This window comes from Parambassis ranga, chromosome 21, assembly GCF_900634625.1.
Source record: "Parambassis ranga chromosome 21, fParRan2.1, whole genome shotgun sequence".
Classification (NCBI taxonomy): Eukaryota; Metazoa; Chordata; class Actinopteri; family Ambassidae; genus Parambassis; species Parambassis ranga.
In genome coordinates, this window is record NC_041041.1 from 21,225,910 (window position 1) to 21,252,120 (window position 26,211).

Here is a 26,211-nt window from a genome sequence, read left to right on the forward strand (position 1 = left end):
TTTTTTTGGCCCCATTCCAGCACTGGGCCTGGACTCATCAAGATGGGTCCATCACAGGGGTCTATCTTGGGAGCCCCCAAATTATACAAAACTGTAGCCCACAATAATAAGCAGATGACACACCAGGTAAATATGGACCTGTGGCCTTCCTTCAGTGGATAGCCACATTTTAATTAGGTTGAGGTCTGGACTTTGACTAGTCCATTCCAAAACCTTGATTCTTTTATTTTTCAGTCAGTCTGATGTAGATTTCCTGCTGTGCTTTGGATCATTGTTCTGTTGTATGATCCAATTTCCACCAAGCTTTAACTGTCGGACAGATGTCCTCACATTTGTCTCTAGAATACTCTGGTATACAGAGGAGTTCATGGTCCACTCAATGACTGCAAGGTGTCCAGGTCCTGTGGTGGCAAAATAAGTCCAAATCATCAGCAAGCGGCAACCTTCGAGGCTCAGACTTGAACCCAATGTGGAAGTGTCGGAACTTGTAGTTCACACCACAACCGCTGGGGGCTGGCTCCAGAACCAAGTGATTTCCTATAGACTCCCATGTTAAAATGTCCCACTTCACAGCAGAAATGAACATGTTTACAGCCTGGTAGAAAAAACCATTCTGGTCTCAAATGATAAGTTCTCATCTAGTGTCAATTATACGAGGGGTGTATTTTTTTAGAACTCACTTGTTTTAATTATATTCAGACTTAAAATAACACATAATTATGGTCGTTGCCACTTTGAGTGACAGGTGGTTGCAGTATCACAGCATGAGTTTCCTGCTTCCACGATCGCCCAACCTCCTCAACTCTGCTCGTTCTCCCCCTCTTTGTCCATATTTGGAGTTTTGGCAGACTGGAAAAGCCTCCCACCAAGCCTCAAAACAGCTCTTCAGAAACAAACGGGTGATGTCACGGAAGCTCTGCCCATAGTTTTTACTGAACATCAGTCCTCCACCACCATTCTTGACAGTGTGTATGAGGTGTTTCTGCTGAAATGCTGTGTTGGGTGTTCAGCAGACATGGTGGTGATCATTAAGACAAAACAACTCCACTTTGGCCTCATCTGTCCAAAGGACATTGTTCCACAAGTGTTGTTCTTTGTTCAGATGCAGTTTAGTGAACCTCAGTCATGCTTCCATGTGCTTTTTAGACAGAAGAGTCTTTCTCCTGTTAACTTGTTCAGTCTTCTTCTAATTGTGCTATCACATTAACATTAAGCATGCTCAGTGAGATCTGAAGATGTATATACCTAATAATAAAAACCCACTATGATTAGATTTTTATTTTTTCAAAAAAAAAAAAGCAGGTACTATCTTTTCAACATGACTGTATGTTGCTCTGCTTTTGTATTAAAATTTCACTCACATGACTCTTTTTGTTGTGGAGTTGCAGGTTGTTTTTTCTCCATCATGCAAGTAAAATTGCAGCGCATAAACTAAATAAAAAGTATTTCAAAACACCGTCTTCTGGTTTTAAGAAAGTGGAAGCAGCTGTATAACAGCTGAAGCAGTGGTGTTCAAGGATATGTTGTGTCATTTTGATCACCAAACTGCTTCTCCATTGTAATTATGAGGCTTCTTAACACAATGAAATATTAATTGATGCACATCATGTAGCAATGTCACAAGACATACACATATCTTTCATGTAATGCAGATAATTGTTTTGCTTTTGTCCATCATGGTTTGTCTCTATATGTTCTTTACAATTCCAGCCTCATACAAACTAAATTTCTGGTATTTACGTTATTAGTTCTTTAACTTGCATTTTTAAAAAATAATTTCCTGAAAATGTGTCTTTTAATTTCTGGTAATTTAAGTCCGTATATAAGAGGATTTAGAACTGGAGGTATGGTAATGAATTCTAGTGACAGAATAACAGCCACAAATGGATTGATGTCATCCAGATTTTGTCGGCTCAGGACAGTGTCACTAAACGAGGTGACAGAATAAACCATGAATGAAACAACATGTGGAAAACAGCTCTGTAACACTTTTCCTCTCACTACTGTTGACTTTTTCCAACAAGCGATCACAATTTGAATATAAGTGTACAAGATGAAACCAAAGGGAAGGAAGGCTACCATTATGGCTACCAACATAGCAGCAATGTTGTTAACAGCAGTGGAAACACATGATAATTTCACAATATTCCAGCTGGCACAGTATATCTTCTGTATATTGTTACCACATAAAGGAAGCCTGATAGTCATAATGATGGAAATTGTGAGGTAGCAGGTTGGAAAAATCCAGGCAAGTACAGACAACTTGACAACATTTTTTGAGCTCATCTTCCTATGATAGTGTAAAGGTTGACACACAGCAATATACCTATCATAAGCCATAATACCCAGAATGTTTATTTCATAGGAGCCATATGTGTAAATAACAAAGATCTGAGTGAAACAAGCGGAGCGCGAAATCAGATGCCTGTCAGACAGGAGGTCCGTGAGAAACCTGGGGAAGAAACCTGTGGAGCCGTACAGAGAGTTCACACACAGAAGTGCAATGAAAATATACATGGGCTGATGCAGTGTTTTCTCTCGTAAGACCGTCAGTATTATGATGAGATTGGCAGACAGAATGAAGCCGTACAGCAGGAGGACAAACACAAAGGCTAGATAACTGTAGTGTCCAATTTTCATGAACACGGTGAGGTTGAAGTAAAAAGATAGACTGCTGTTTTCCATCCTCAGATTCAAAGAGCCCGTGCTGGAGGACAAAGTCAATGCTGATGTCTTCTCTTGTACCACCCTCTGTCACTGTCATTAGGGAGGTATGAAGAAATCTGTACATAGAAAAACACAACTCAATGTCTTTTATCCTGTGGAACCTGGTAAACATCACGTCACATTATCTCACCTTTAGAAACATCCCACAGCGCTACACAGCACATGCATGTAATATAAGATTTCAGTTCTTAGTGTACTATTCAGTATACATTTCTTAAAAGTGTTAGGTGCCAAAAATCTTTCAGGGGTGACTATTTTTTTTTTTAGATACTTTAGTCATCCCAGAGGGAAATTGTTTAAGGCTTCTGCCAAGCAGTGTCATTCAATGACTAGCAAGGCACGCCACAGGCAGAGTGAAGTGTCTTGCCCAAGGACACACAACAACCTTCCGGTTATTGGACAACCCTGCTCTACCACTGCGCCACTGCTGTCCCACTACTTAGCCTACTGTTCCTGTTTATGTTGAGTAGACAGTTTTCATGACTTACGACTAGACAGATCTGGAGCACATTAAAGGAACATTTAGATCAAATATTATTTGATATTTCAACAAGTTCACTTTTCAGAACCAAAAATTTCAGAACCTGGCAAGTTTTTCATTAATTTAAAGGTCACAGTAGATCCGGGTTCCCAAGTAAATTTTACATTAGGGCCAAAATACATCAAGCATGCCAAGTCAAGAGCCAAAACATATTCTTTTTTTCATTGCATCAATAAAAGTTTTTTGTGCAGATTTTGCTGTTACTTCTACCACTAGTTCTGCTACTAGTTGGATGTTTGGCATTAAAACTGGCGTCATGCATAGTAAAGTATTGAAGATTATCTGCTTTGTAGACTGCTATGGTCTGCATGCATGTTGGCTTAGCTTTGGCATAGCCCTAGTAAAATAAAACAAAACTGATCCTTCCAGTCAGATTCCAGTCTGAGGTCCTGAACACTCTGGAGAAGGTTTAGAAGGACTTTCGACATGTTTTTCCCATCTCCTGACTGCATCTCTGGAGCTCAGCCACAGTGATCTTTGGATTCTTCTTTACCTCCTTCAATAGGCTCTTCTCCCCTGATAGCTCAGTTTGGCCAGACGGCCAGCTCTAGGAAGGGTTCTGGTTGTCCCAAACGTCTTCCCTTTAAGGATTAGGATTAGGATTGGAGGCCACTGCTCTTAGGAACCTGAAGGGCAGCAGAAAATCCTTTTGTAACTTGGCCAGATCTGTGCCTTGTCACAATTCTGTCTCTGAGCACCTCAGACAGTTCCTTTGACCTCATGTTCCTCATGTGCTCTAACAGCACTGTGAGCTGTAAGGTCTTATACAGACAGGTGTGTGTCTTTCCTAATCAAGTCCAATCAGTATCATCAAACACAGCTGGACTCAAATGAAGGTGTAGAATCATCTCAAGGATGGCACAGTATATCTTCTGTATATTGTTACCACATAAAGGAAGCCTGATAGTCATAATGATGGAAATTGTGAGGTAGCAGGTTGGAAAAATCCAGACAAGTACAGACAACTTGACAACATTTTTTGAGCTCATCTTCCTATGATAGTGTAAAGGTTGACACACAGCAATATACCTATCATAAGCCATAATACCCAGAATGTTTATTTCATAGGAGCCATATGTGTAAATAACAAAGATCTGAGTGAAACAAGCGGAGCGCGAAATCAGATGCCTGTCAGACAGGAGGTCCGTGAGAAACCTGGGGAAGAAACCTGTGGAGCCATACAGAGAGTTCACACACAGAAGTGCAATGAAAATATACATGGGCTGATGCAGTGTTTTCTCTCGTAAGACCGTCAGTATTATGATGAGATTGGCAGACAGAATGAAGCCGTACAGCAGGAGGACAAACACAAAGGCTAGATAACTGTAGTGTCCAATTTTCATGAACACGGTGAGGTTGAAGGTGTAGAATCATCTCAAGGATGATCAGAATAAATGGACGCACCTGAGTTCAATATATGAGAGTCGCAGCAAAGGGTCTGGATACTTAGGACCATGTGATATTTCACTGTTTCTTTTTTAATACAGCTGCAAAAATGTCAACAATTCGGTGTGCTGTGTGTACATTAATGGGGAAACAATTAACTTAAAGAATTAACAAATGGTTGCAATATAACAAAGAGTGAAACATTTAAGGGGGTCTGAATAATTTCTGTACCCACTGTAAGTTCTATGGTGTGGGTCAAGGTCAAACTAAAGCAGAGCAGTGTGCATTTACTGTAAGTGTTGCTCAATATAATTTGACATTTTATGACGATACATTACAATGCACTTAGTAGGGTTCACTGCAGTAGATGGACAGCTTAGTTTTAATTCATATTCAGGTTATGTTTTCACTTATGGTTACGTTTTGTACACTATTTTTGATAATAAGTGAAGCAGCCATATTGGAATTTGAGTTCAGGGCAAGAGAATTTCATTGGACTTACTAAGAGGGAGATCCTAAAAGGGTGTTAAGTTGAAATGTCCTACTGGGGAAAATAATGTGTTAATATATATGAAATCTCACATAAATCTCCTTGATTCTGACTTAGAACTCTTTCAGTTCCATCCATCTGTGTCTATATTTTCATAATACTGACCTCTCCACCTCAGTGGCTGTCTGGCATTGGTGATAATGAGTTCTGGTTCTAGAACTGATTATATTCTTCAACTGTGACAACAGGCCATAGTAAACATATGAAAATTAGAGATTTAATTGCACTTAGTTGTGTTTTCATTGTGCTGGAAAATGCTGTACAACTTATAACAGTATCTTACATCAGTTATTCTACTTTAAATTCCACATGATGAAAAACACAATAATACATACACACATACTGTACATAAAGTTCAGAAACAAAATGCAACACTGACATCACCTGTTTATCGCCATAGCAAACAAAAGGGGACTCGAAGCAGATCCTAGATGTAGCCCCACCTGCACCTTGAACTCTTCTGTCTGACCTACAGCACATATCACTACTGTCATACACTGATGTACTTCATCTCTTGGCACCCGGCCATCCACAAAGATACAATGCAGCTCCTTCTGATCATCTCAGTACTTGTCTGTTAACATTCTCAGAACAAAAATGCTCTTTTTCGGACATGAAGCCATACTGCTGCTTTAGAAATATCCACTTCCTTTCTTAGCCTAGCTTCTACTACTCTTTCCCATAGCTTTATTATGTGGCTCCTCAACTTAAAATCTATGGTATGTAGTTGCTTGAACTCTGCACATCACCTTTGTTCTTAAAGGTCGACACTAGAACACCTCTCCATTCCTAAGACATCTTCTCACTCTCACTTCCTAATGAACAAACTAGTAAGGAACTCTCCTAGACACGTCCACACCTCCACAGGTATGACATCAGGACCAACAGCCTTTCCACTCTTCAGTCCAGCCACAGTCAAAGTCAAAGTCAAAGTCAGCTTTATTGTCAAATCTGCTATATGTGCTGGACATACATAGAATCGAAATTGCGTTACTCTTCACTCCGCAACATATAACATGTAACTAAAAACTAAAGATAAATATATATATTGTGGTGTCAGGGAAGGGGGAGAAAGTGTTGCGCAGCAGGGAGAGAGTTTAGCTTCCTGACAGCCTGGTGGATGAAGCTGTCCCTCAGTCTGCTGGTCCTGGCCCGGAGGCTGCGCCGGGCAGGCAGCAGACTGAAGAAGCGGTGTGAAGGGTGGGTGGGGTCTCCTGTGATGCGGAGGGCCTTTCGGGTGAGACGGGTGTCATAGAGGTCTTGGAGGGAGGGGAGAAGGACGCCGATGATCCTCTCAGCTGCTCTCACTATGCGATGAAGCGTCTTCCTGCAGGTGGCGGTGCAGGCTCCGTACCACACAGTGATGCAGCTGGACAGGATGCTCTCAACAGCCCCTCTGTAGAAGGTGCACAGGATGGAGGGAGGGGCTCTGGCTCTTTTGAGCTTGCGGAGGAAGTAGAGGCGCTGCTGTGCCTTCTTGGTCAGTGATGCAGTGTTGTTAGTCCAGGAGAGGTCCTCAGTGATGTGCACACCCAGGAACTTGGTGCTGCTCACCTGCTCCACAGCAGCACCGTCGATGGTCAGAGGGGTGTGCTGACTGTGTGCTCTCCTGTAGTCCACAACCATCTCCTTTGTCTTCTCCACATTCAGGGAGAGGTTGTGGTCTCTGCACCACTCGGCCAGAAGGTGCACCTCATTCCTGTATTGTGTTTCATCTCCACCGGAGATGAGACCCACCACAGTTGTGTCGTCCGCAAACTTCACAAAGATGTTGGTGTTGTGTGTTGGCGTGCAGTCATGGGTCAGCAGAGTGAAGAGGAGGGGGCTCAGCACACATCCTTGGGGAGCCCCGGTGTTCATTATGATGGTGCTGGATGTGTTTCTGCCGACCCGCACTGTCTGAGGTCTCCCGGTGAGGAAGTCCAGCAGCCAGTTGCACAGCAAGGAGTTCAGCCCCAGCTGGTCCAGTTTGTTGATGAGCTGCTGTGGGATGATGGTGTTGAATGCTGAGCTGAAGTCTATGAACAGCATTCAAACGTATGAGTCATCCTACACTGTCGTACAACCACTTTGCCGTCACTAATCTCCTTCATGATTGAAACAAAAAAAGTGTCAGGAAGCTAACAACAAAGAGAAAAAAGTTGATAACATGTCAACAGAACAGGCCAAGTTAAAAATAAAACAGGAAATGGACAGAACCTGGTTTATCTGCTCAGTCCAGCTATATAAGCCAGTTATTGGTGTTGCACAGATATACATAAGATGAATTGTGTTGTTCCTGACAACATCTGCTTTTGCAGTGAATGTTAGTGTGCTATTGTTCTAACCTGTCAAACTATATGCACGGATAGCAGCATGCTAATACAAAAGTCATAAACAAATTCTCTTTTGTAACCCACATTTTAATTCCAAAACAATGTGTACAAATGCACACTGGACTGTAGTGTGAGCTCTATATGCAGGGGTGGCCCCTGCAATCTTGTTAAGGGGGTGGACAAAGGGAGCCAGTGAAACTAGTGTTATGGCTCATACATTTGCTATAAACCACGTATGATCTACAATGTACGTTAATTTAAAAAACCTAAATTTCCATCCATCCATCCATCCATCTTCTACCGCTTATCCGGGGCCGGGTCGCGGGGGCAGCAGTCTAAGCAGGGACACCCAGACTTCCCTCTCACCAGACACTTCCTCCAGCTCCTCTGGGGGAATCCCGAGGCGTTCCCAGGCCAGCCGAGAGACATAGTCTCTCCACCGCGTCCTGGGTCTTCCCCGGGGCCTCCTCCCAGTGGGACATGCCCGGAACACCTCCCCAGGGAGGCGTCCAGGAGGCATCCGAACCAGATGCCCGAGCCACCTCAGCTGGCTCCTCTCGATGTGGAGGAGCAGCGGCTCTACTCCGAGCTCCTCTCGGGTGACTGAGCTTCTCACCCTATCTCTAAGGGAGCGCCCAGCCACCCTTCGAAGGAAACTCATTTCGGCCGCCTGTATTCGCGATCTCATTCTTTCGGTCACTACCCAAAGCTCATGACCATAGGTGAGGGTAGGAACGTAGATTGACCGGTAAATCGAGAGCTTCGCCTTCCGGCTCAGCTCCTTCTTCACCACAACAGACCGGTACAGCGACCGCATTACTGCGGAAGCTGCACCGATCCGTCTGTCAATCTCCCGCTCCATTTTCCCCTCACTCGTGAACGAGACCCCGAGATACACAAACTCCACTTGGGGCAGGAACTCTCCTCCGACCCAGAGAGGACAAACTACCTTTTTCCGGTCAAGAACCATGGCCTCAGACTTGGAGGTGCTGATTCTCATCCCAGCCGCTTCACACTCGGCTGCAAACCGTCCCAGTCCACACTGGAGGTCCCGGCTCGATGAAGCCAACAGGACAACATCATCTGCAAAAAGCAGAGATGAAATCCTATGGTTCCCGAACCAGATCCCCTCCGGTCCCTCGCTGCGCCTAGAAATTCTGTCCATAAAAATTATGAACAGAACCGGTGACAAAGGGCAGCCCTGCCGGAGTCCAACATGCACTGGGAACAGGTCTGACTTACTGCCGGCAATGCGAACCAAACTCCTGCTCCGGCCATACAGGGACCTAACGGCCCTCAGCAGAGGGCCACGGACCCCATACTCCCAGAGCACCTCCCACAAGATGCCGCGAGGGACACGGTCGAACGCCTTCTCCAAGTCCACAAAACACATGTGGACTGGTTGGGCGAACTCCCATGAACCCTCCAGCACCCTGCGGAGGGTATAGAGCTGGTCCAGTGTTCCGCGGCCAGGACGAAAACCACATTGCTCCTCCTTAATCCGAGGTTCGACTATAGGCCTAATTCTCCTCTCCAGTACCCTGGCGTAGACTTTCCCAGGGAGGCTGAGGAGTGTGATCCCCCTGTAGTTGGAGCACACCCTCCGGTCCCCCTTTTTAAAAAGAGGGACCACCACCCCGGTCTGCCAGTCCAGCGGCACTGCCCCCGATTGCCACGCGATGTTGCAGAGGCGTGTCAGCCAAGACAGCCCCACAACATCCAGAGACTTAAGGTACCCAGGGCGAATCTCGTCCACCCCCGGTGCCTTGCCGCCGGGGAGCTTTTTGACTACCTCGGCAACTTCAGCACAGGTGATGAACGAGTCCACCACTGAGTCATCAGCCTCCGCTTCCATAATGGAAGGCGTGTTGGTGGGATTGAGGAGACCCTCAAAGTACTCTTTCCACCGTCCAACCACCCCCTCAGTCGAGGTCAACAGCTCCCCACCTCCACTGAATACAGTGTTGGCAGAGTACTGCTTCCCCCTCCTGAGGCGCCGGACGGTTTGCCAGAATCTCTTTGAGGCTGACCGATAGTCCTCCTCCATGGCCTCCCCGAACTCCTCCCAGGCCCGAGTTTTTGCCTCTACAACTGCCCTTGCTGCAGCACGCTTTGCCTGCCGATACCTATCAGCTGCTTCAGGAGTCCCACAAGCCAACCAGGCCCGATAGGACTCCTTCTTCAGCTTGACGGCATCCCTGACCTCCGGTGTCCACCACCGGGTCCGGGGATTGCCGCCACGACAGGCACCAGAGGCCTTGCGGCCGCAGCTTCGGACAGCTGCATCGACAATGGAGGTGGAAAACATAGTCCACTCCGACTCAATGTCTCCAGCCTCCCTCGGAATCTGGGTGAAGCTCTCCCGGAGGTGGGAGTTGAAGATCTCCCTAGCGGAGGGTTCGGCCAAACGCTCCCAGCAGACCCGCACAGTACGTTTGGGCCTGCCGGGCCCGTCCAGCCTCTTCCCCCGCCAACGGATCCAACTCACCACCAGGTAGTGATCAGTTGACAGCTCAGCCCCTCTCTTCACCCGAGTGTCCAAAACACAAGGTCGAAGGTCAGCTGACACGATTACAAAATTGATCATTGACCTCCGGCCTAGGGTGTCCTGGTGCCAGGTGCACCGATGGACAACCTTGTGCTCGAACATGGTAACCTTTTTTGTGCATGCTGTTTTTCGGATTTGTATACAGCCATTGCCAGAAATACAATTTGACAATGCATGAAACATTGCAATGCTCAAATGTATCTAAGAAGAAAACTTTTTTTTTGGCTAAATGCTTTGTTTGTGTGCATTAGTGTGCTGTCTCTCTAGAGTGCTGCTGTTTTATTAATTACTCTCAGAGGAGAAGAGAGTTAATGACCTGTTTAAAGACTTTCCCCTCGGGAATAAATAAAGGAATTCTGACCACTTCCACCATAATTACTACATGTAGCTCTTTAAAAACAACAACACTGTCCCTGACCCTCTGAGGGGCTGGTTATTACAGCAAACTTTAATTTTTGTTATCCTCAGGTAACATTTAATGAAAAAGACAGACTATAATAACATAGTTTATGTAATCATTTCTGATTATTTAGTTAATCCTCCTCTAGTCATTAAAACCTTTTGATTTAGCAAGCCTTCCCATGAGGCCACCATTGACCACAGGACCATCATTAGCTGGCTGTAATCAGCTGTGCCCCCAGAGGATGCTGGTTTCCACAGAGGCACATGAGGGAGGCCATAGTAAACATGTGAAAGTTGGTCTAGAGACTTGTAATTGCATCACTTATGTTTGTTATCATTGTGACTGGAAAATGCTGTCTTCCTGAGGCGTCAGAGTTACACATGCTCACACCTGGTGCCTGGCAATTCATACACAGTTGTTCAGTTTCACTGAGGGAGACACTCAGATGTATGCATCTGGTAAATGGTCTGTACATAAATAGCACTTTTCAACCTACTCAGGTACTCAAAGCGCTTTACACTACTTCACTGTGTCGCACACACACACACATTCACACAACATTGGCCTGCAGCCAGGGTGGGCCACTTTCTCATGTTTACAGCTAACACTGCACCTGTATAATAAAATATAAAAGGTCTTCTAAGGGAGAGGAAGCTGAATAATATGTTGTTTAGTGGGATGTTTGGAAGCCTTATAAAAACTCATTGTAATTCTAACAAAATGGCAAAGCAAGCACAAAAGCCAAACTGAAGCAAAACAGAAAAGATCAGCACTGATTAACTTGCTCTCGGACAGAGCAAAGACAGATGGTGTGCGTGTCCACAAGTTGGCCCACTGACCCTGGCCATGTGCACACCTCCAGCTGATACAGGCCTGCTGATGAGAGCCAAGTGGACTCAGCTGTGGATGATCCACTTGGTTCACTGGAAGTGCACTAGGAACCTGCACAGAAAGCAGAGACACACGTAACAGACATACACACGCAACAAACGAGTACATAACAATGGCGTATTACAGCTTCAATAGGATTTAATTAGTGTACAGGTGTACAGACCTCTATAAAAGGTGTGTGTTAACACAGAAAGACATGAACAATGGTGTTAGAGAAGCTGCTGTTGCTGCACATCAATCTGAAGGACTTATAAACCATTTCTAACTATTTGGAGTTCAGCGTTCTACAGTGAGAAAGATTATTCACAAGTGGAAACATTCAGTCTTCACAGGAGTGGACGTCCCAGCTAGTTCAACCCAAGATCAGAGAAATACAAAAAACCAAGACCTACACAGAGTCTACAGCCCTCACTGAGCATGCTCAATGTTAACTTGTCAGCACAATTAGAAAACTAAATGCATAAAAAATATAACAATAAAATAAAAGCAAGAATGGCATCGAGGATCTAGTTGAGTTTCCACTAGCCCGTACATCATATCACCCTAAACTTGTTTTCTGAAAATTCAGCCAAAAAAGGAGCAGTGTGGAGGCTTCCACACCGTGGGGCAGCTGGATTGTGGTGCACATCTGTGTAATGGGACACTAAGGTCAGGTATTTCCTAAAAAAATTTCAAGACAGTTGAAGTAACAGGACAATTGTACCCTCCTGTGGTTGTGTGGGTAACAACACGTAAAATCCTCTAGGCCGTGGTATACACCCTAGACAGGTTATCAAAAAAAAATACTTAAAACAATACATAATAAGTAATAAACTTGAACCACAAAAAGGGGAATTTTTTAATATGATTTTTATTTAAATAGAAATTAAATCTTGACAGACTGTAGAAAGGACAAGCTGAAGAAAGAGAGTTCTAAAGTTTTTCTGCTTTCGATTTTTTGTTTTGATTTGCACAAATCACTAGAAACTGTAAAAATAAAGGCTTGTTTTTGATGCCTCTTGCCACTGAAAAGTCAACAAATGTATTTTGGTAGATTATGGTAAAATATAAGAGAAAAAAGAAATACATTTCTAAAATGAATATTAGGCTGTGATATGCTATAATCAATAATCATGGGTTAGCATTTACTTCTGTTTTTACATTTTATAATGCCATTAGAAGTCTCAAATTTCATTCCATTTAAAAAACAAAAATAGATGTCATATGTCTTAGAGAAAGTGATCCAGACTTTTTGTCTTTTTAATGTATTTGGACAAACATTTACAGGCGGTTAGTCTGACAGGGCTAACACAGAGAGACAGATGACATTTTCTCTTAATAATAAGTAATAAAGGTGATACCAAAGGGACAAATGTTTCAGTCATTTATTTAGATGCAAGAACAACAGCTATAACAGTTACTAGAATCACAAACTAACTTCCTGATGTACAGTAGTTTAACCACAACACTATGACATTATATAAATGTTTTGCTCAATTCACAGCTTTTTCAAATCCCCCAATAATAGTTCAATAGAAATGAAATCTAGACAGACTCTGTAAGAAAAGACAAGCTGAGGAAAGACAGTTCTGACAGAGCAGTAAACACAAAGCTTCACCTTAAAATGTAAATAATTCATTATGGTAAAATGTGAATTCAGAGATCAAAGCTGGCGTTTTGAATGAACCCTCTGACCTGAAATCACAAACAAATATATCACTCTGTTACGAATTTTGGTCAGTTTCAGTCCATAAATAACCGGGTTCAGTAAAGGTGGGAAGACCAGAAACTGTATGGCCATGAAGTTCCTCACACTCTCACAATCTGCTGTACAGGACGTCAAACAAAAGAGAAGTGGTCACATTAAACAGGCAAAACAAATGTGGCACGCACGTCTGAGTGAACTTTCTGCTGCTTGTTTTGGACTTTAAAGCTGACTTCACCAACTGCACATATGAACACACAATAAGGAAAACATGCCCGCAGTAGAATGCAATAAAAAACAACCCCACCATGTTGTTTGCTGCTGTTGATCCACAAGCCAGTTTAACAACTGACCAGTTCTCACAGAGGACCCTCTGTAGGTGAGAATCACATAATGTTAGCCTGGATGTCAGGGATGTTATCAGAGCCATTGCAGTCAGAGGAACAAGCAAGGACAAGATAACTAATACTGAGGTCCTCTGACAAGACATGATGCAGTGGTACTCCAGAGGTCGGCATATAGCCACATATCGGTCATATGCCATTAAGGCCAAAATAGAGTAGTCCACCATCACAGAGGAGTATACAACATAGATTTGTGACATACATCCTGCATATGATATGACATGAACATCAGACAAAAGATCAGAACCAAACTTAGGATAAAAACCTGCAGTCCCATAAAGTTCACTAATGCACAACAAACACACAAAAATGTACATGGGCTCATGCAGGTTCTGATCCAACGTTATAGCCAAGATGAGACACAAGTTCACCATTAAAATGGCACAGTAACATAGCAATGTGAGGGAGAACAGTGGGAACCTGTAGTTGATGGTTGCATTGAAGCCAGACAAATAAAACACAGTTATATTAGACATGTTACTCATTTTGTAGTAAAATAAGGATAACACTCAAAGGTCCTGAAATATATACATGACCTGTATTTGTTGCCAGTGTTCATCTTTTAAAGAGCACAGGAAATATATGCTTGTGTTACACATGCCCTTTTTGTCTTGCTGCTGTCTGATTTGCTGGCGTGTACTGTCAGAGGAGCTCTGCAGGGCCACAGTGTGTGTGTGTTCTACAAAGTTACAGTTTATAAAGAATAATAAGACATTGTGAAACAAATACAGTATCCAGTCAAGCTAAATTTACCTTAAAAATAAGAAGAAATAAGAATAAGAAAATTTGGGTTATTATGTTGGGATATCCAGTCTGTAAAGTAATATAAATATAATAATAATTGAGAGACTTGCTGGCAGAAAAAAAAGCTGATATAATCCTGATCATAATGAAGTTTACTATTTGATATGCAATGCCTCTTAAGTTTAAACTGAATAGTGAGTATTTTGGTAGATTATGACAAAATTTAGAAGAAAGAAAATATATTTATAGAATGGATATTAGACTGTGATGTGCTATAATCAATAACCATGTTCATCATTTACTTGTGCTTTTACATTTTATAATTATGCCATTAGAAGTCTCAAATTTAATTCCATGATCCAGATTTTTTGTCTTTTTAATGTATTTGGACAAATGTTTTATCCATGCATCCATCCATTTTCTTAACCTGCTTTGTCCTGTACCACAGGTGGCGAGAGGAGGGACAGGTGGTCAGTCTATGACAGACATACACTATATTACCAAAAGTTTTTGCTCACCTGCCTTGAGTCACATATGAACTTAAGTGCCATCCCATTCCTAACCCATAGGGTTCAATATGATGTCGGTCCACCTTTTGCAGCTATTACAGCTTCAACTCATCTGGAAAGGCTGTCCACAAGGTTGAGGAGTGTGTTTATAGAAATTTGGACCATTCTTCCAAAAGCGCATTGGTGAGGTCACACACTGATGTTGGTTGAGAAAGGCCTGGCTTTCAGTCTCCGCTCCAGCTCATCCCAAAGGTGTTCTATTGGGTTCAGGTCAGGACTCTGTGCAGGCCAGTCAAGTTCATCCACACCAGACTCTGTCATCCATGTCTTTATGGACCTTGCTTTGTGCACTGGTGAACAGTCATGTTGGAAGAGGAAGGGACTCCAGGGCTCCAGACTGTTCCCACAAGGTTGGGAGGATGGAATGGTATCCTGAAGCATTCAAAGTTCCTTTCACTGGAAATAAGGGGCCCAACCCCTGAAAAACAACCCCACACCATAATTCCTCCTCCACCAAATTTCACAGTTAGCACAATGCTGTCCGAAATGCATCGTTCCCCTGGCAACCTCCAAACCCAGACTCGTCCATCAGATTGCCAGATGAAAAAACTGTGATTCATCACTCCAGAGAACGCGTCTCCACTGCTCTAGAGTCCAGTGGCGGCGTGCTTTACACCACTGCATCAGATGCTTTGCATTGCACTTGGTGATGTGTGGCTTGGATGCAGCTGCTCCGCCATAGAAACCCATTTCATGAAGCTCTCTGTGTACTGTACTTGGGCTAATCTGAAGGTCACATTAAGTTTGGAGCTCTGTAGCAATTGACTGTGAAGAAAGTCGGCGACCTCTTTGCACTTCAGCATCCGCTGACCACTCTCTGTCAGTTTAAGTGGCTTACCACTTCATGGCTGAGTTGCTGTTTTTCCCAAACTCTTTCATTTCGTTATGATAGAGCTGACAGTTGACTGTGGAATATTTATGAGCAAGGAAATTTCACGACTGGATTTGTTGCACAGATGGCATCCTATGACAGTTCCACGCTGGAATTCACTGAGCTCCTAAGAACAGCCCATTCTTTCACAAATGTTTGTAAAAACAGTCTGCATGCCTAAGTGCTTGATTTTATACACCTGTGGCCAGGCCAAGTGATTAGGACACCTGATCCTGATCATTTGGATGGGTGAGCGAATACTTCTGGTAGTATTATATGTAATATTATTACACATGTAGTGTAGCTCAAGCGAAAGCTAAAGCCCAGGCCTCAATTCCAGCTGAAGCCACCAGGCTGGAGCCAACAGGGGTCAGTGACACATCTCCTTCTCATCTTCACCTGAGCCAGCTGGGCCCCACTCCTTTTATGTTCTGGAGCCACCAGGAGGCAAGCTCCCCTTGATGTTGTCTTCTTGGGTGCTGCCAGGTTTGAAAGTGTTTGTCCACCTCCGGGTGCAGTTGTAAGAAGTTTGATGTTGCTCCTCCAGGCCCACTGAATTAACTGCAGATGTTATTGTTTCCCAGGCAGTGTTCTTTCTTTTGTTGGTTACATCAACAATGAGTGACCTGTTTTTATTGGCCTCCATTTCATTTAGCAGTACCTCTACTTCCATCTCAGAGAAGTTCCTCTTTTTTGCTCTCATTGCCATTTCATTGTCAGTAGGGACAAACTGGCACCCTACATGCGTTATGAATGGACGTGATAGGTAATTGGAGACATTTCTGAATGCAAATGACTTTAATGGCCCCTGGTCTCCATCTTCACTGGACTCTGGTCCGGCCTACCAACGATCCTCTGAGCTGAACTGAGCTCCTCCACCCCTGACTCTTTTGGCGCCTTGGGTCTCCCTGCTCCCCTGGACTCCCCCCTCCTTGACTCTCTGCCTGTTTTGATTCCTTTGAACTCTTGCTTCCTCTCCTTTAGTTTGGTCCTTCATTTTTCAACACAAAACATGGAATGTGGACATATATTTGTGTAAATGTCACTTTCTCTACTTTACTTATATTACTGTCTAGCTGCACATGGAATTGCTATAAGATGGTACATAATATGCCTCCTTATTTTATATAAGGTAAAATTTTTTATATACTTGCCCACACAATATGCATATACATAGGTAAAAGATAATGCTTATTAAGACTTAGGGTAATACTGTCATAAAAAACAGCTGTGGCACACATGACTGTAGACAAGCCCTTGTTTATTTATTCATACATTCATTCAAGACATTTACTTTAATAATCAAATGTTCCTGAAATAATAATAAATCTTGGAGAGAAACACAACAGTACACCTCCTGTCTGCATTCTAAACATCTCAGTGGTGACAGGTATCAAACTTTTCTCTTTAAACTGAATCTTTGATAAACCATTCTGCACAAATGTATTATTCGATGTCTGATTTTTTTCAGGATTAGTCCATAAATAACAGGGTTCAGAATGGGGGGAAATAAGAGAAATTGTATAGCCATGAAGTTCTTTAAATGCTCTGATATAAACGCTGATCCGTACCTTGAGTACATAAGATCAAAAAGCAAAGCAGCTGTAACATTAAACAGACAAAATATATGCGGCACACACGTCTGTGTAAACTTTCTTCGTCCCTCTTTGGATTTTAAAGCTGCCCTAACGAGCTGCAGGTACGAACATGCAATGCACAGGGAATGACAAAAATAAAAAGCAATAACGATCAGTCCGAATATGTCATTTGCTGATGTTGAACCACAAGCTAGTTTAACTATTGCCCAGTTCTCACAGTAAACTTTGTGAATGTGAAAGGCGCACAGTTTCAGTGTTGACGTCAGACTAATAACAGCAGCCTCAAAGCAAAAAGGAATGAGCCAGGACAGCATGACAAACACAGCCGTCCTCCGCACTGACATCACAGTGTGATACTCCAGGGGTCGACATATGGCCACATATCTGTCATATGCCATTAAGACCAGAATGGAGTAGTCAATTTTTGCATTGGAATATATGACAAAAACCTGTAAAAGGCATCCCACATGTGATATCACAGGGATATCAGACAGCAGATCAAATGCAAATTTAGGATAAAATCCTGCAGTCCCATAAAGTCCATTAATGCATAGACAACACAGAAATATGTACATAGGTTCATGTAGGTTTTGATCTAACATTATAGTAAAAATGAGACACACATTTACCATCACAATTAGACAGTAACATAGTATAATAAGAGAGAGAAGTGTGTACCTGTAATTGACTGTTGCATTAAAGCCAGACAGGTAAAAATAAACTATACTAGATGTGTTATTCATTTGGCTTTCTTATCATCCACACACAAACCTCATTTAGATGTGAACTGGTGACAAACTTGTTTTAGTGAGTCAAGTTTTAAAGGCTGGATCCTAGAGGTCACTAGCTCCTCCTTATAGGTGTACCAGTGGCTGCTGTGAGGAAAAAGGTCAAAGTAAGTAACCCCTCCCGATTTTCATTTTATATCATTTGTGCTAAAACATAATAAAAAGAATCATCTGATCATAGTAGGTCTTGTTAGACAAATACAACTACACTCAACAAAAATATAAACGCAACACTTTTGTTTTTGCTCCCATGTTTCATGAGATGGACTTGAAGATCTAAACTTCATTCCAGATACACAATATTACCATTCCTCTCAAACATTGTTCACAAATCTGTCTAAATGTGTGATAGTGAGCACTTCTGCTTTGCTGAGATAATCCATCCCACCTCACAGGTGTGCCACATCAAGATGCTGATCTGACATCATGATTAGTGCACAGGTGTACCTTAAACTGCCCACAATAAAAGGCCACCCTGAAATGTGCATTTTGTTTCTGCTTTATTGGCGGTCTGGGGACTCAGAACCAGTCAGTATCTGGTGTGACCACCATTTGCCTCATGCAGTGCAACACATCTTCTTCGCATAGAGTTTATCAGATTGTCTATTGTGGCCTGTGGAATGTTGGTCCACTCCTCTTCAATGGCTGTGCGAAGTTGCTGGATATTAGTGGGAACTGGTGCACGCTGTCGTATACGCCGGTCAAGCACATCCCAAACATGTTCAATGGGTGACATGTCCGGTGAGTATGCTGGCCATGCAAGAACTGGGACATTTTCAGCTTCCAAGAATTGTGTACAGATCCTTGCAACATGGGGCCGTGCATTATCTTGCTGAAACATGAGGTGATGTTCATGGATGTATGGCACAACAATGGGCCTCAGGATCTCATCACGGTATCTCTGTGCATTCAAAATGCCATCAATAAAATGCACCTGTGTTCTTCGTCCATAACAGATGCCTGCCCATACCATGACCCCACCACCACCATGGGCCACTCGATCCACAACATTGACATCAGCAAAGTGCTCACCCACACGACGCCACACACGCTGTCTGCCATCTGCCCTGAACAATGTAAACCGAGATTCATCCGTGAAGAGAACACCTCTCCAACGTGCTAGACGCCATCGAATGTGAGCATTTGCCCATTCAAGTCTGTTACGGCGACGATCTGGAGTCAGGTTAAGACCCCGATGAGGACGACGAGCATGCAGTTGAGCTTCCCTGAGACGGTTTCTGACAGTTTGTGCAGAAATTGTTTGGTTATGCAAACCAATTGTTTCAGCAGCTGTCTGAGTGGCTGGTCTCAGACGATCTCGGAGGTGAACCTGCTGGATGTGGAGGTCCTGGGCTGGTGTGGTTACTCGTGGTCTGCGGTTGTGAGGCCGGTTGGATGTACTGCCATATTCTCTGAAACGCCTTTGGAGACGGCTTATGGTGGAGAAATGAACATTCAATGCACGAGCAACAGATCTGGTTGACATTCCTGCTGTCAGCATGCCAATAGCACGCTCCTTCAATGCTTGTGGCATCTGTGGCATTTTGCTGTGAGACAAAACTGCACATTTCAGGGTGGCCTTTTATCGTGGGCAGTTTGAGGTACACCTGTGCACTAATCATGATGTCAGATCAGCATCTTGATGTGGCACACCTGTGAGGTGGGATGGATTATCTCAGCAAAGCAGAAGTGCTCACTATCACACATTTAGACAGATTTGTGAACAATGTTTGAGAGGAATGGTAATATTGTGTATCTGGAATGAAGTTTAGATCTTCAAGTCCATCTCATGAAACATGGGAGCAAAAACAAAAGTGTTGCGTTTATATTTTTGTTGAGTGTATTAGATGAACAACCATTTATTATTCAGAAAAACTGAAACCCAAAGATAAAAAACAATACTAAGTACCTTTATGATTCAACAGCTTATTGACCCACCTTTAGCAGCAATAACTTGAAGTAATGGTTTACTCTCAAATCATTGTGGAGGAATTTTGGTCCATTTTTCTTTACAACATTGTTTCAGTTCATTGAGGTTTTTGGACATTCAGTTATGCACAGTCTTCTTAAGGTCCCATCACAGTATTTGAACTGGGTTGATGGCTGGACTTTGATTCTTTTATTTTTCAGTCATTCTAATGTAGATGTGCTGCTGTGCTTTGGATCATTGTGCTGTTATAAGATTAAGATTAAGATTAAGATCAACTTTATTAATCCCCGTGGTAAAATTGAGTTGTAGTAGCAGCATTTTAAAAGGATAAATAGGATAAAGGAGCCCACCAGGGACAGAGATTCAGGCCCTCCAGGACCCAAACAGGAAGCCAGTCATAAGCTTTCCCTGCTGAAGGCTTTGGCGGTGTGTGGCACAGAGGGAGAGGCTACTGATGGAGGACCATTTGAGACAGCAGACAAGAGGTTGAACAAGTTGCATCAGATGGCAGAAGGAGCAATGTATTGCAATCCATGACATAGAGATGTGTAAATGGGCCATAAAGATCAGAGTTTGGCAGAAGGATGCGAGTGCTCATGTCAATTGAGACAAACAGAAGGGGATGAGCTGACAAACTTGTAGGTCGAGGTTATCATGTAAAGAAGTGTGGCCTTGTTCCTGAACCAAAGTTACTAACTTCATTAAGTGTGAGTGTGATTGGTTGTTTATCTGTCTACATCTGTCCAGGGTGTACCCCGCCTCTCGCCCATTGACAATTAGGATAGGTTTGAATCAACCTGATCTCACAGAAATGCGTGGCATACGCACGGATTGTTAACACTGCATTACTATCTCCATATAAAGTCAATGTGGGGCATTTTGTAGGGACACCACGGTTTTTTAATACGTGTGGACACCACAAACAATGAATGAGGGACGGTTCGTATTGTTATTACACGATCTATCTGCTGCTTGAAGGCCGCTTCCTTAGCCGGACTAAAAAAAACAATATTCGTTTCGATCCCATATGCAGTTAGCTAAAGAGTGCACGTTGTCTGTTTTTAAATGAAAGAAAATGACGATCTAAATGGAAAGAATACACAGTGAATCAAACGTGCCGATTTGATTACATTCACGTATTTCTCTAAGCGATGTGGCCCTTAATAAACTTTTTTTAGGAAACAATCACTATTGTATTATTATTTAACACAAACGGACCAATAATGGTGAAAGCTAATGTCGGTTAGCAGTTGCTCTGGTCGGAAGCGTCGGCACGTTGCCATGGTAATGCAACTTGTCATCCCGCTGGTGGTTTCGTAAATTGCCTGCGACAACGCACGCATTTCACTTAGCGGTTTCACCTAAATAAACATTTATTTTTTTCTTGGTTTCCTCATTTAATGTATACTTCATCCCCAAAGCCTTCTACATATTTATCCGTGTCAATCTTTTGCCTGGTGCACATTTGTTCATATTTTTTAGTAGTTTTTTGGGAGTTTTTAGTAGTGTATTGTATATCATATCATATATCATATTGGTAGTAATCACGATGGTAAACATATTAATATTATGATGTATAGTATTTAGATAATATAATAATACAATAGTATTTATATCTGCAAAGTTCTCATCAAGCCTCATCAAGCTGTCATTCATTTGGCGGCTACGTGCCAACTATTTGCTAGGCTATATGCTACATGCTAAAGTTAACTGTCACATCAAGACAGCACATTGACGTCACCGTCAGCTAAATGACGGCTGTTTGCATGGTGGTATCTCCACCACCAACATCTGTTCAACTTGTAGTTATTGTCAGTGAGTTGTCAATAAAATGCAAATAGCTCCACACTAGGAACACATTTCTGCTTTAACACATGAACTTTGAAGACAAAGTGTTCACTGCCCATGTTCACATTTTCTCCATGTTCAAAGGTGTTACAATGACTTTAATGTGTATGGTTAATCACTTACACCCCACCATGTTTGTTATAATCTTTTCACAGTGGAAAGATTACACATTAGAGTTTTTCTAGCAGAACATTGTCCAACACATCACTTCTTCTGCTAACTACTTCTTAGTGCACCATTTTGCCATGTGCTGCGGAGGTAAATAACACACTCACTTTTTTGTGATGCAGCACAAAATATGATTCATCAGACCATGTCACTTCTGTCACCTGCCCATTGAAGGAGCTTTTAGCAGTGGATAGGGGTCATCATGGAGCAGTGGAGACCCCACACATACATCAGCAAAGTTTGGCTGCCATGTTTGATAGGTACTGGCCACTACAGACTGGGAACACCCCACAAGAACTGCAGTTTTGGAAATGCTCTAACCCAGTTGTAGGACCACCATGTTTTGGCACTTGTCAAGCTCATATCCTTCTGATGCCCATTATCTCTGTTTTTTTAACATCATTCCATCAATAAACTTGACACATACTTCCATTTGCCCCAAGGTGGCAAAAAAGGTTGGAAGGGTGCTTGTTTCTCTCTCTCAGCAGGCTGGGATCTATGTCCACTGCAGTCCCAATCTTTCCTTTTAGTTAATGCATCATGGCCATTGCAAATCCAACTTATGTTTTCATTCATTGGTTTTAAGCAACAAAAACAACTAAATAGAATAGAAATACTGTATTCATCCCAAGCTAGGGAAAGGTGCTCCTTTGTACAGAGTGGAGAGGGTGATCGGGGTCATTCATGATACTTGAAGTTTGTTCAGTGTCCTCCTCTCCACTACTGCTTCAAATGTCTAAACAATAGTTCAATAATTTCTGTTGAATATTAAACAGTACTTTTGCTACTAGCACTATTTATGACTATTTCCACTGAAAAACTGGATATTCAGTTGGTTGCAGCATACAAACATACCATCACCTCTGATTGGTGTGTGACGATACTAGTTAAGCTAGACAAGAAATTATTTATTCCAGCAGTCGTGTTCATACCACATTAACATCGAGCCATCTGCAGAAAACTAAAGCAAGGACAGCGAGTGCAGCTACAGCTCTTAGGACCGGTAAACAATGATCAATGCAAATATTGTGTTTTCTTTGTCAGGTTTTAATGACACAACAACAAGGCACAGAGTCACTCTTTTCTCTCTCACCTTGTTGTGTTATGCTGTGATCTGTTTTGTAAATGTTGCTCTGATTATTACGATCATACTGGATGAGAAACTTCATCAAACCATGTACATCTTCATATGTAATCTGTGCACAAATAGTCTTTACGGGACAGCTGCCTTTTACCCTAAATTCCTCTTTGATCTCTTATCTAACACTAATGTCATATCTTATACTGGTTGTATGTTGCAGGTCTTTGTAATATACACATATGTAGCTATTGATTTTGTCATTCTTACAGTGATGGCTTATGACAGATTCGTGGCCATTTGTCGACCACTGCAGTATCACTCTGTTATGACCAAACACAGGGTTGTGTTGTTGATGTGTTACTCCAGCCTTGTACCTCTGTTTGGTCAGATTGTTGTGATGATAATGACCTCTAAAATAGAATTATGTGGAACCCACATAGAAAAACTTTACTGTGAAAACTGGTCAATCATTAAACTTTCATGCAGTCCACTGACAACCAATAACATTGTTGGACTCATGCTTATATTTTTCTATTTCAGCCATGATCTTTTTGTGTTTTGTTCATATGTGCTGTTAGTAAAATCAGCTTTAAAGTCAAGGGACAACTGGAGTAAGTTCATGCAGACGTGTGTGCCAAACTTATTGTGTCTGCTTAATGTGACAGTTGTTCTGTTTTTTGATCTCATGTACGCAAGATATGGATCTGCATCTATGTCACAGAGTGTAAGGAACTTCATGGCCATACAGTTTCTGATGATTCCACCTATTCTCAACCCTATCATATATGGTCTAATTCTGAGTCAAGTACGGTGCAGTTTCTTGAAATTATGCAGGTACAGCAGACAGGTCAAAGGTTTAGGCTAACAGACAAACATCTTTAAGATGATACAGGATATATATATGATGTCAACAGTTTATACACATTAAGTATGTTTATGTTGACATTGTCAGATTTTGATAGCAGCCATCTATTCTGAATTGAAATATGAAACAACAAACATGTAAACAATTAAAAGACTAAATATGTTATTTATTATTATAATAATATAGAATTTCTCTGCTGTACCACTCTTTGTTGTCATTTGTTTGTCTTATCACACCATACTTAAATAATTTAATATGTGACATTTGTTCTAATGCATATGCACTACTTAAGAGCTGTAAACAGACTTCACACAATAAATCATTTAATATCACAATAATATCACTAAAACATATACGGTGAATGTTCTTTAAGTCTTCTTCGCCCCTGCTAAAACAACAGTAGTGCCAGCAGCTTCTAGAAAAAAAAGATGCGATGTGTGATGTTAACCCTGTGGGATGCTGCAAAGCCTTTTCAAACACAACATGATATGAGTTGGACTCAATAGAGGGCACTATTGAGGTAAGATGTTCAGGGTAGAGTGAAACCATTGTCTGTGTCATTAATGATAATCCTCTATATATAAGTCAGGTCAAATATTAATAAAATATTCTACATGATCCTTTGTTGAACTTTAATAGGTCTGTAGAGCTACACATGACAAGCCAATACTATTTTTATGCATATACCCAGGTTTCCTATCAAAGACGTGTATGTCAGGTTAAGCGGGGACTCCAAATTGTCCGTAAGTGTAAGTGTGACTAGTTGTGTGTCTCTCTATGTTAGCCCTGAGATAGACTGGTGATCTGTACCAGGTGTGCCCTGATTCTCACCAATGTACCCTGCCTCTTCATTCGCCCATGACCCTGTACAGGACAAAACAAGTTAAGAAAGTGGATGGATGGATCTATGACATGTCTGTTTAGTTATGGACGCTTACTCATGTTACAAACGGTTACATTCATCAGCCATAACAAATAACAAAGACCTGTTTAATGTTGTGTTGGTCCACCATTTGCTGTCAACATAGCTCTGACCCACTGAGGCATGCACTCTACTAGACCTTTGGAGGTGTGCTGTGGTTTCCAGACCCAAGATGTTAGCAACAGTCCTAGATGTTGCAGGTGGACAGACAGACATGGTCTAAAACAATAGTTAGCTAGGTGCTAGTGTCAAACTAACATCCACAACGGCATGATCCAAGGTTCCCCAGCAGAACATTGCCCAACACATCACACTGCTTCTGCTAACTACTTCTTAGTGCATCCTTTTGCCACATGCTGCTGAGGTGTCAGCATCAGTTCTGGTGCTGACCAGTCCATTGAAGGATCTCTCAGCCATACACAGGGGTCAGTGTGGAGCAGTGGAGGAAGCTTGGGGCACCAACACCAAATGCACTGTGTACTCTGACACCTTTCTGTGTTTGGTATGTGGGAGGAAACCAGAGTACTGTGCAGACACTGGGAGAATGTGCAAACTCCACACAGGAAGGCCTCAGTCACATTGAAACCAGGAACCTGCTTGTGCTAACCACTGTAGCACTATGATGCCTCTATTGTAATAAAAACAAAACAAATAAATAATACAATATGCAGCATCAATTGGGGTGGGATGGTTCAGGAAAAAAATCAGAACCGTTCGGTACACGTGTTTCGGTACGGGGCGCGTGTTCGGTTCTGGACATGCGCATCAAGTAATACAGGGAGGCATTTTTACCACAGCATGGAGACGAGTGTTGGCAACTTGGCGTCTCTCTCACTACATTTGGCGGCTTTTCAAACTTTTTTTGAAAAGCCAGAGTGACTGTCTCTGGTGGCGTTCGGAGACTGACATGTAAATATAATAAATAGCATAGTTCATTGGCAAAAATAAAATAAAAATACGAACATCAGTACCGTTAGCTTAGCTTAGCGTAGTCATAGAGTTCAGTCTATCCAACTAGCATGTCATGAGCAATGGTGGACAAAGCAACACACGGTCTCTGTCCGATGGTGTGTGTCTGTGCATGTGTCCGTGTGTGTATGCACATCGGGCCTCTGCACAGACAGCAGCGCAGAGAGAAATGTCATGCTGCCATGCAAATAAGATAGATAACATGAGCTGTTTAGTTGTTTAATAAAGGAACAAGGTGTAGACCTGTTCTATAGGAAAGGTTTTCTTAAATGTCTTCTGTTATGATCTGGTGCTATATAGATAAATGATAAATGAAATTGACTTGACCTGATATAATGATAGGGAAACACTGAACTGATTCTTAAATATGGTAAATGTTGGATAATTAGGATATATATTTTGTGTTCAT

General features: G+C 42.4%; 4 protein-coding genes and 1 pseudogene across 4 annotated transcripts; 1 reads left to right on the plus strand and 4 right to left on the minus strand.

Moving 5' to 3' along the window:
* Positions 1–1,752: 1,752 nt before the first annotated feature.
* LOC114453792 (olfactory receptor 4L1-like) lies at positions 1,753–2,685 on the minus strand. The gene has a single exon (XM_028433688.1). The coding sequence runs from the start codon at positions 2,683–2,685 to the stop codon at positions 1,753–1,755; it is 933 nt and encodes a 310-aa protein (XP_028289489.1).
* A 519-nt stretch (positions 2,686–3,204) lies between these two features.
* On the minus strand, positions 3,205–4,638 carry LOC114453793 (olfactory receptor 4L1-like; the record flags this gene model as incomplete). The annotated part of the gene is made up of 2 exons (XM_028433689.1): positions 3,205–3,227; positions 4,131–4,638. Coding segments are annotated over 2 exons (531 nt in total), but the record flags the coding sequence as incomplete, so codon positions are not given.
* An 8,365-nt stretch (positions 4,639–13,003) lies between these two features.
* Positions 13,004–13,934, minus strand: LOC114453794 (olfactory receptor 6N1-like; annotated as a pseudogene).
* A 3,092-nt stretch (positions 13,935–17,026) lies between these two features.
* Positions 17,027–17,977, minus strand: LOC114426488 (olfactory receptor 6N2-like). Its single transcript, XM_028393921.1, has one exon. The coding sequence runs from the start codon at positions 17,972–17,974 to the stop codon at positions 17,027–17,029; it is 948 nt and encodes a 315-aa protein (XP_028249722.1). The 5' UTR covers positions 17,975–17,977.
* A 4,998-nt stretch (positions 17,978–22,975) lies between these two features.
* LOC114453795 (putative gustatory receptor clone PTE01) lies at positions 22,976–23,911 on the plus strand. Its single transcript, XM_028433690.1, has one exon. The coding sequence runs from the start codon at positions 22,976–22,978 to the stop codon at positions 23,909–23,911; it is 936 nt and encodes a 311-aa protein (XP_028289491.1).
* Positions 23,912–26,211: the final 2,300 nt, after the last annotated feature.

What these genes read in the sequence shown, in the direction of transcription:
- LOC114453792 (XM_028433688.1), bottom strand. Translation starts at nt 2,685, where the DNA reads ATGGAAAACAGCAGTCTATCTTTTTACTTCAACCTCACCGTGTTCATG.
- LOC114426488 (XM_028393921.1), bottom strand. Translation starts at nt 17,974, where the DNA reads ATGAATAACACATCTAGTATAGTTTATTTTTACCTGTCTGGCTTTAAT.
- LOC114453795 (XM_028433690.1), top strand. Translation starts at nt 22,976, where the DNA reads ATGATCAATGCAAATATTGTGTTTTCTTTGTCAGGTTTTAATGACACA.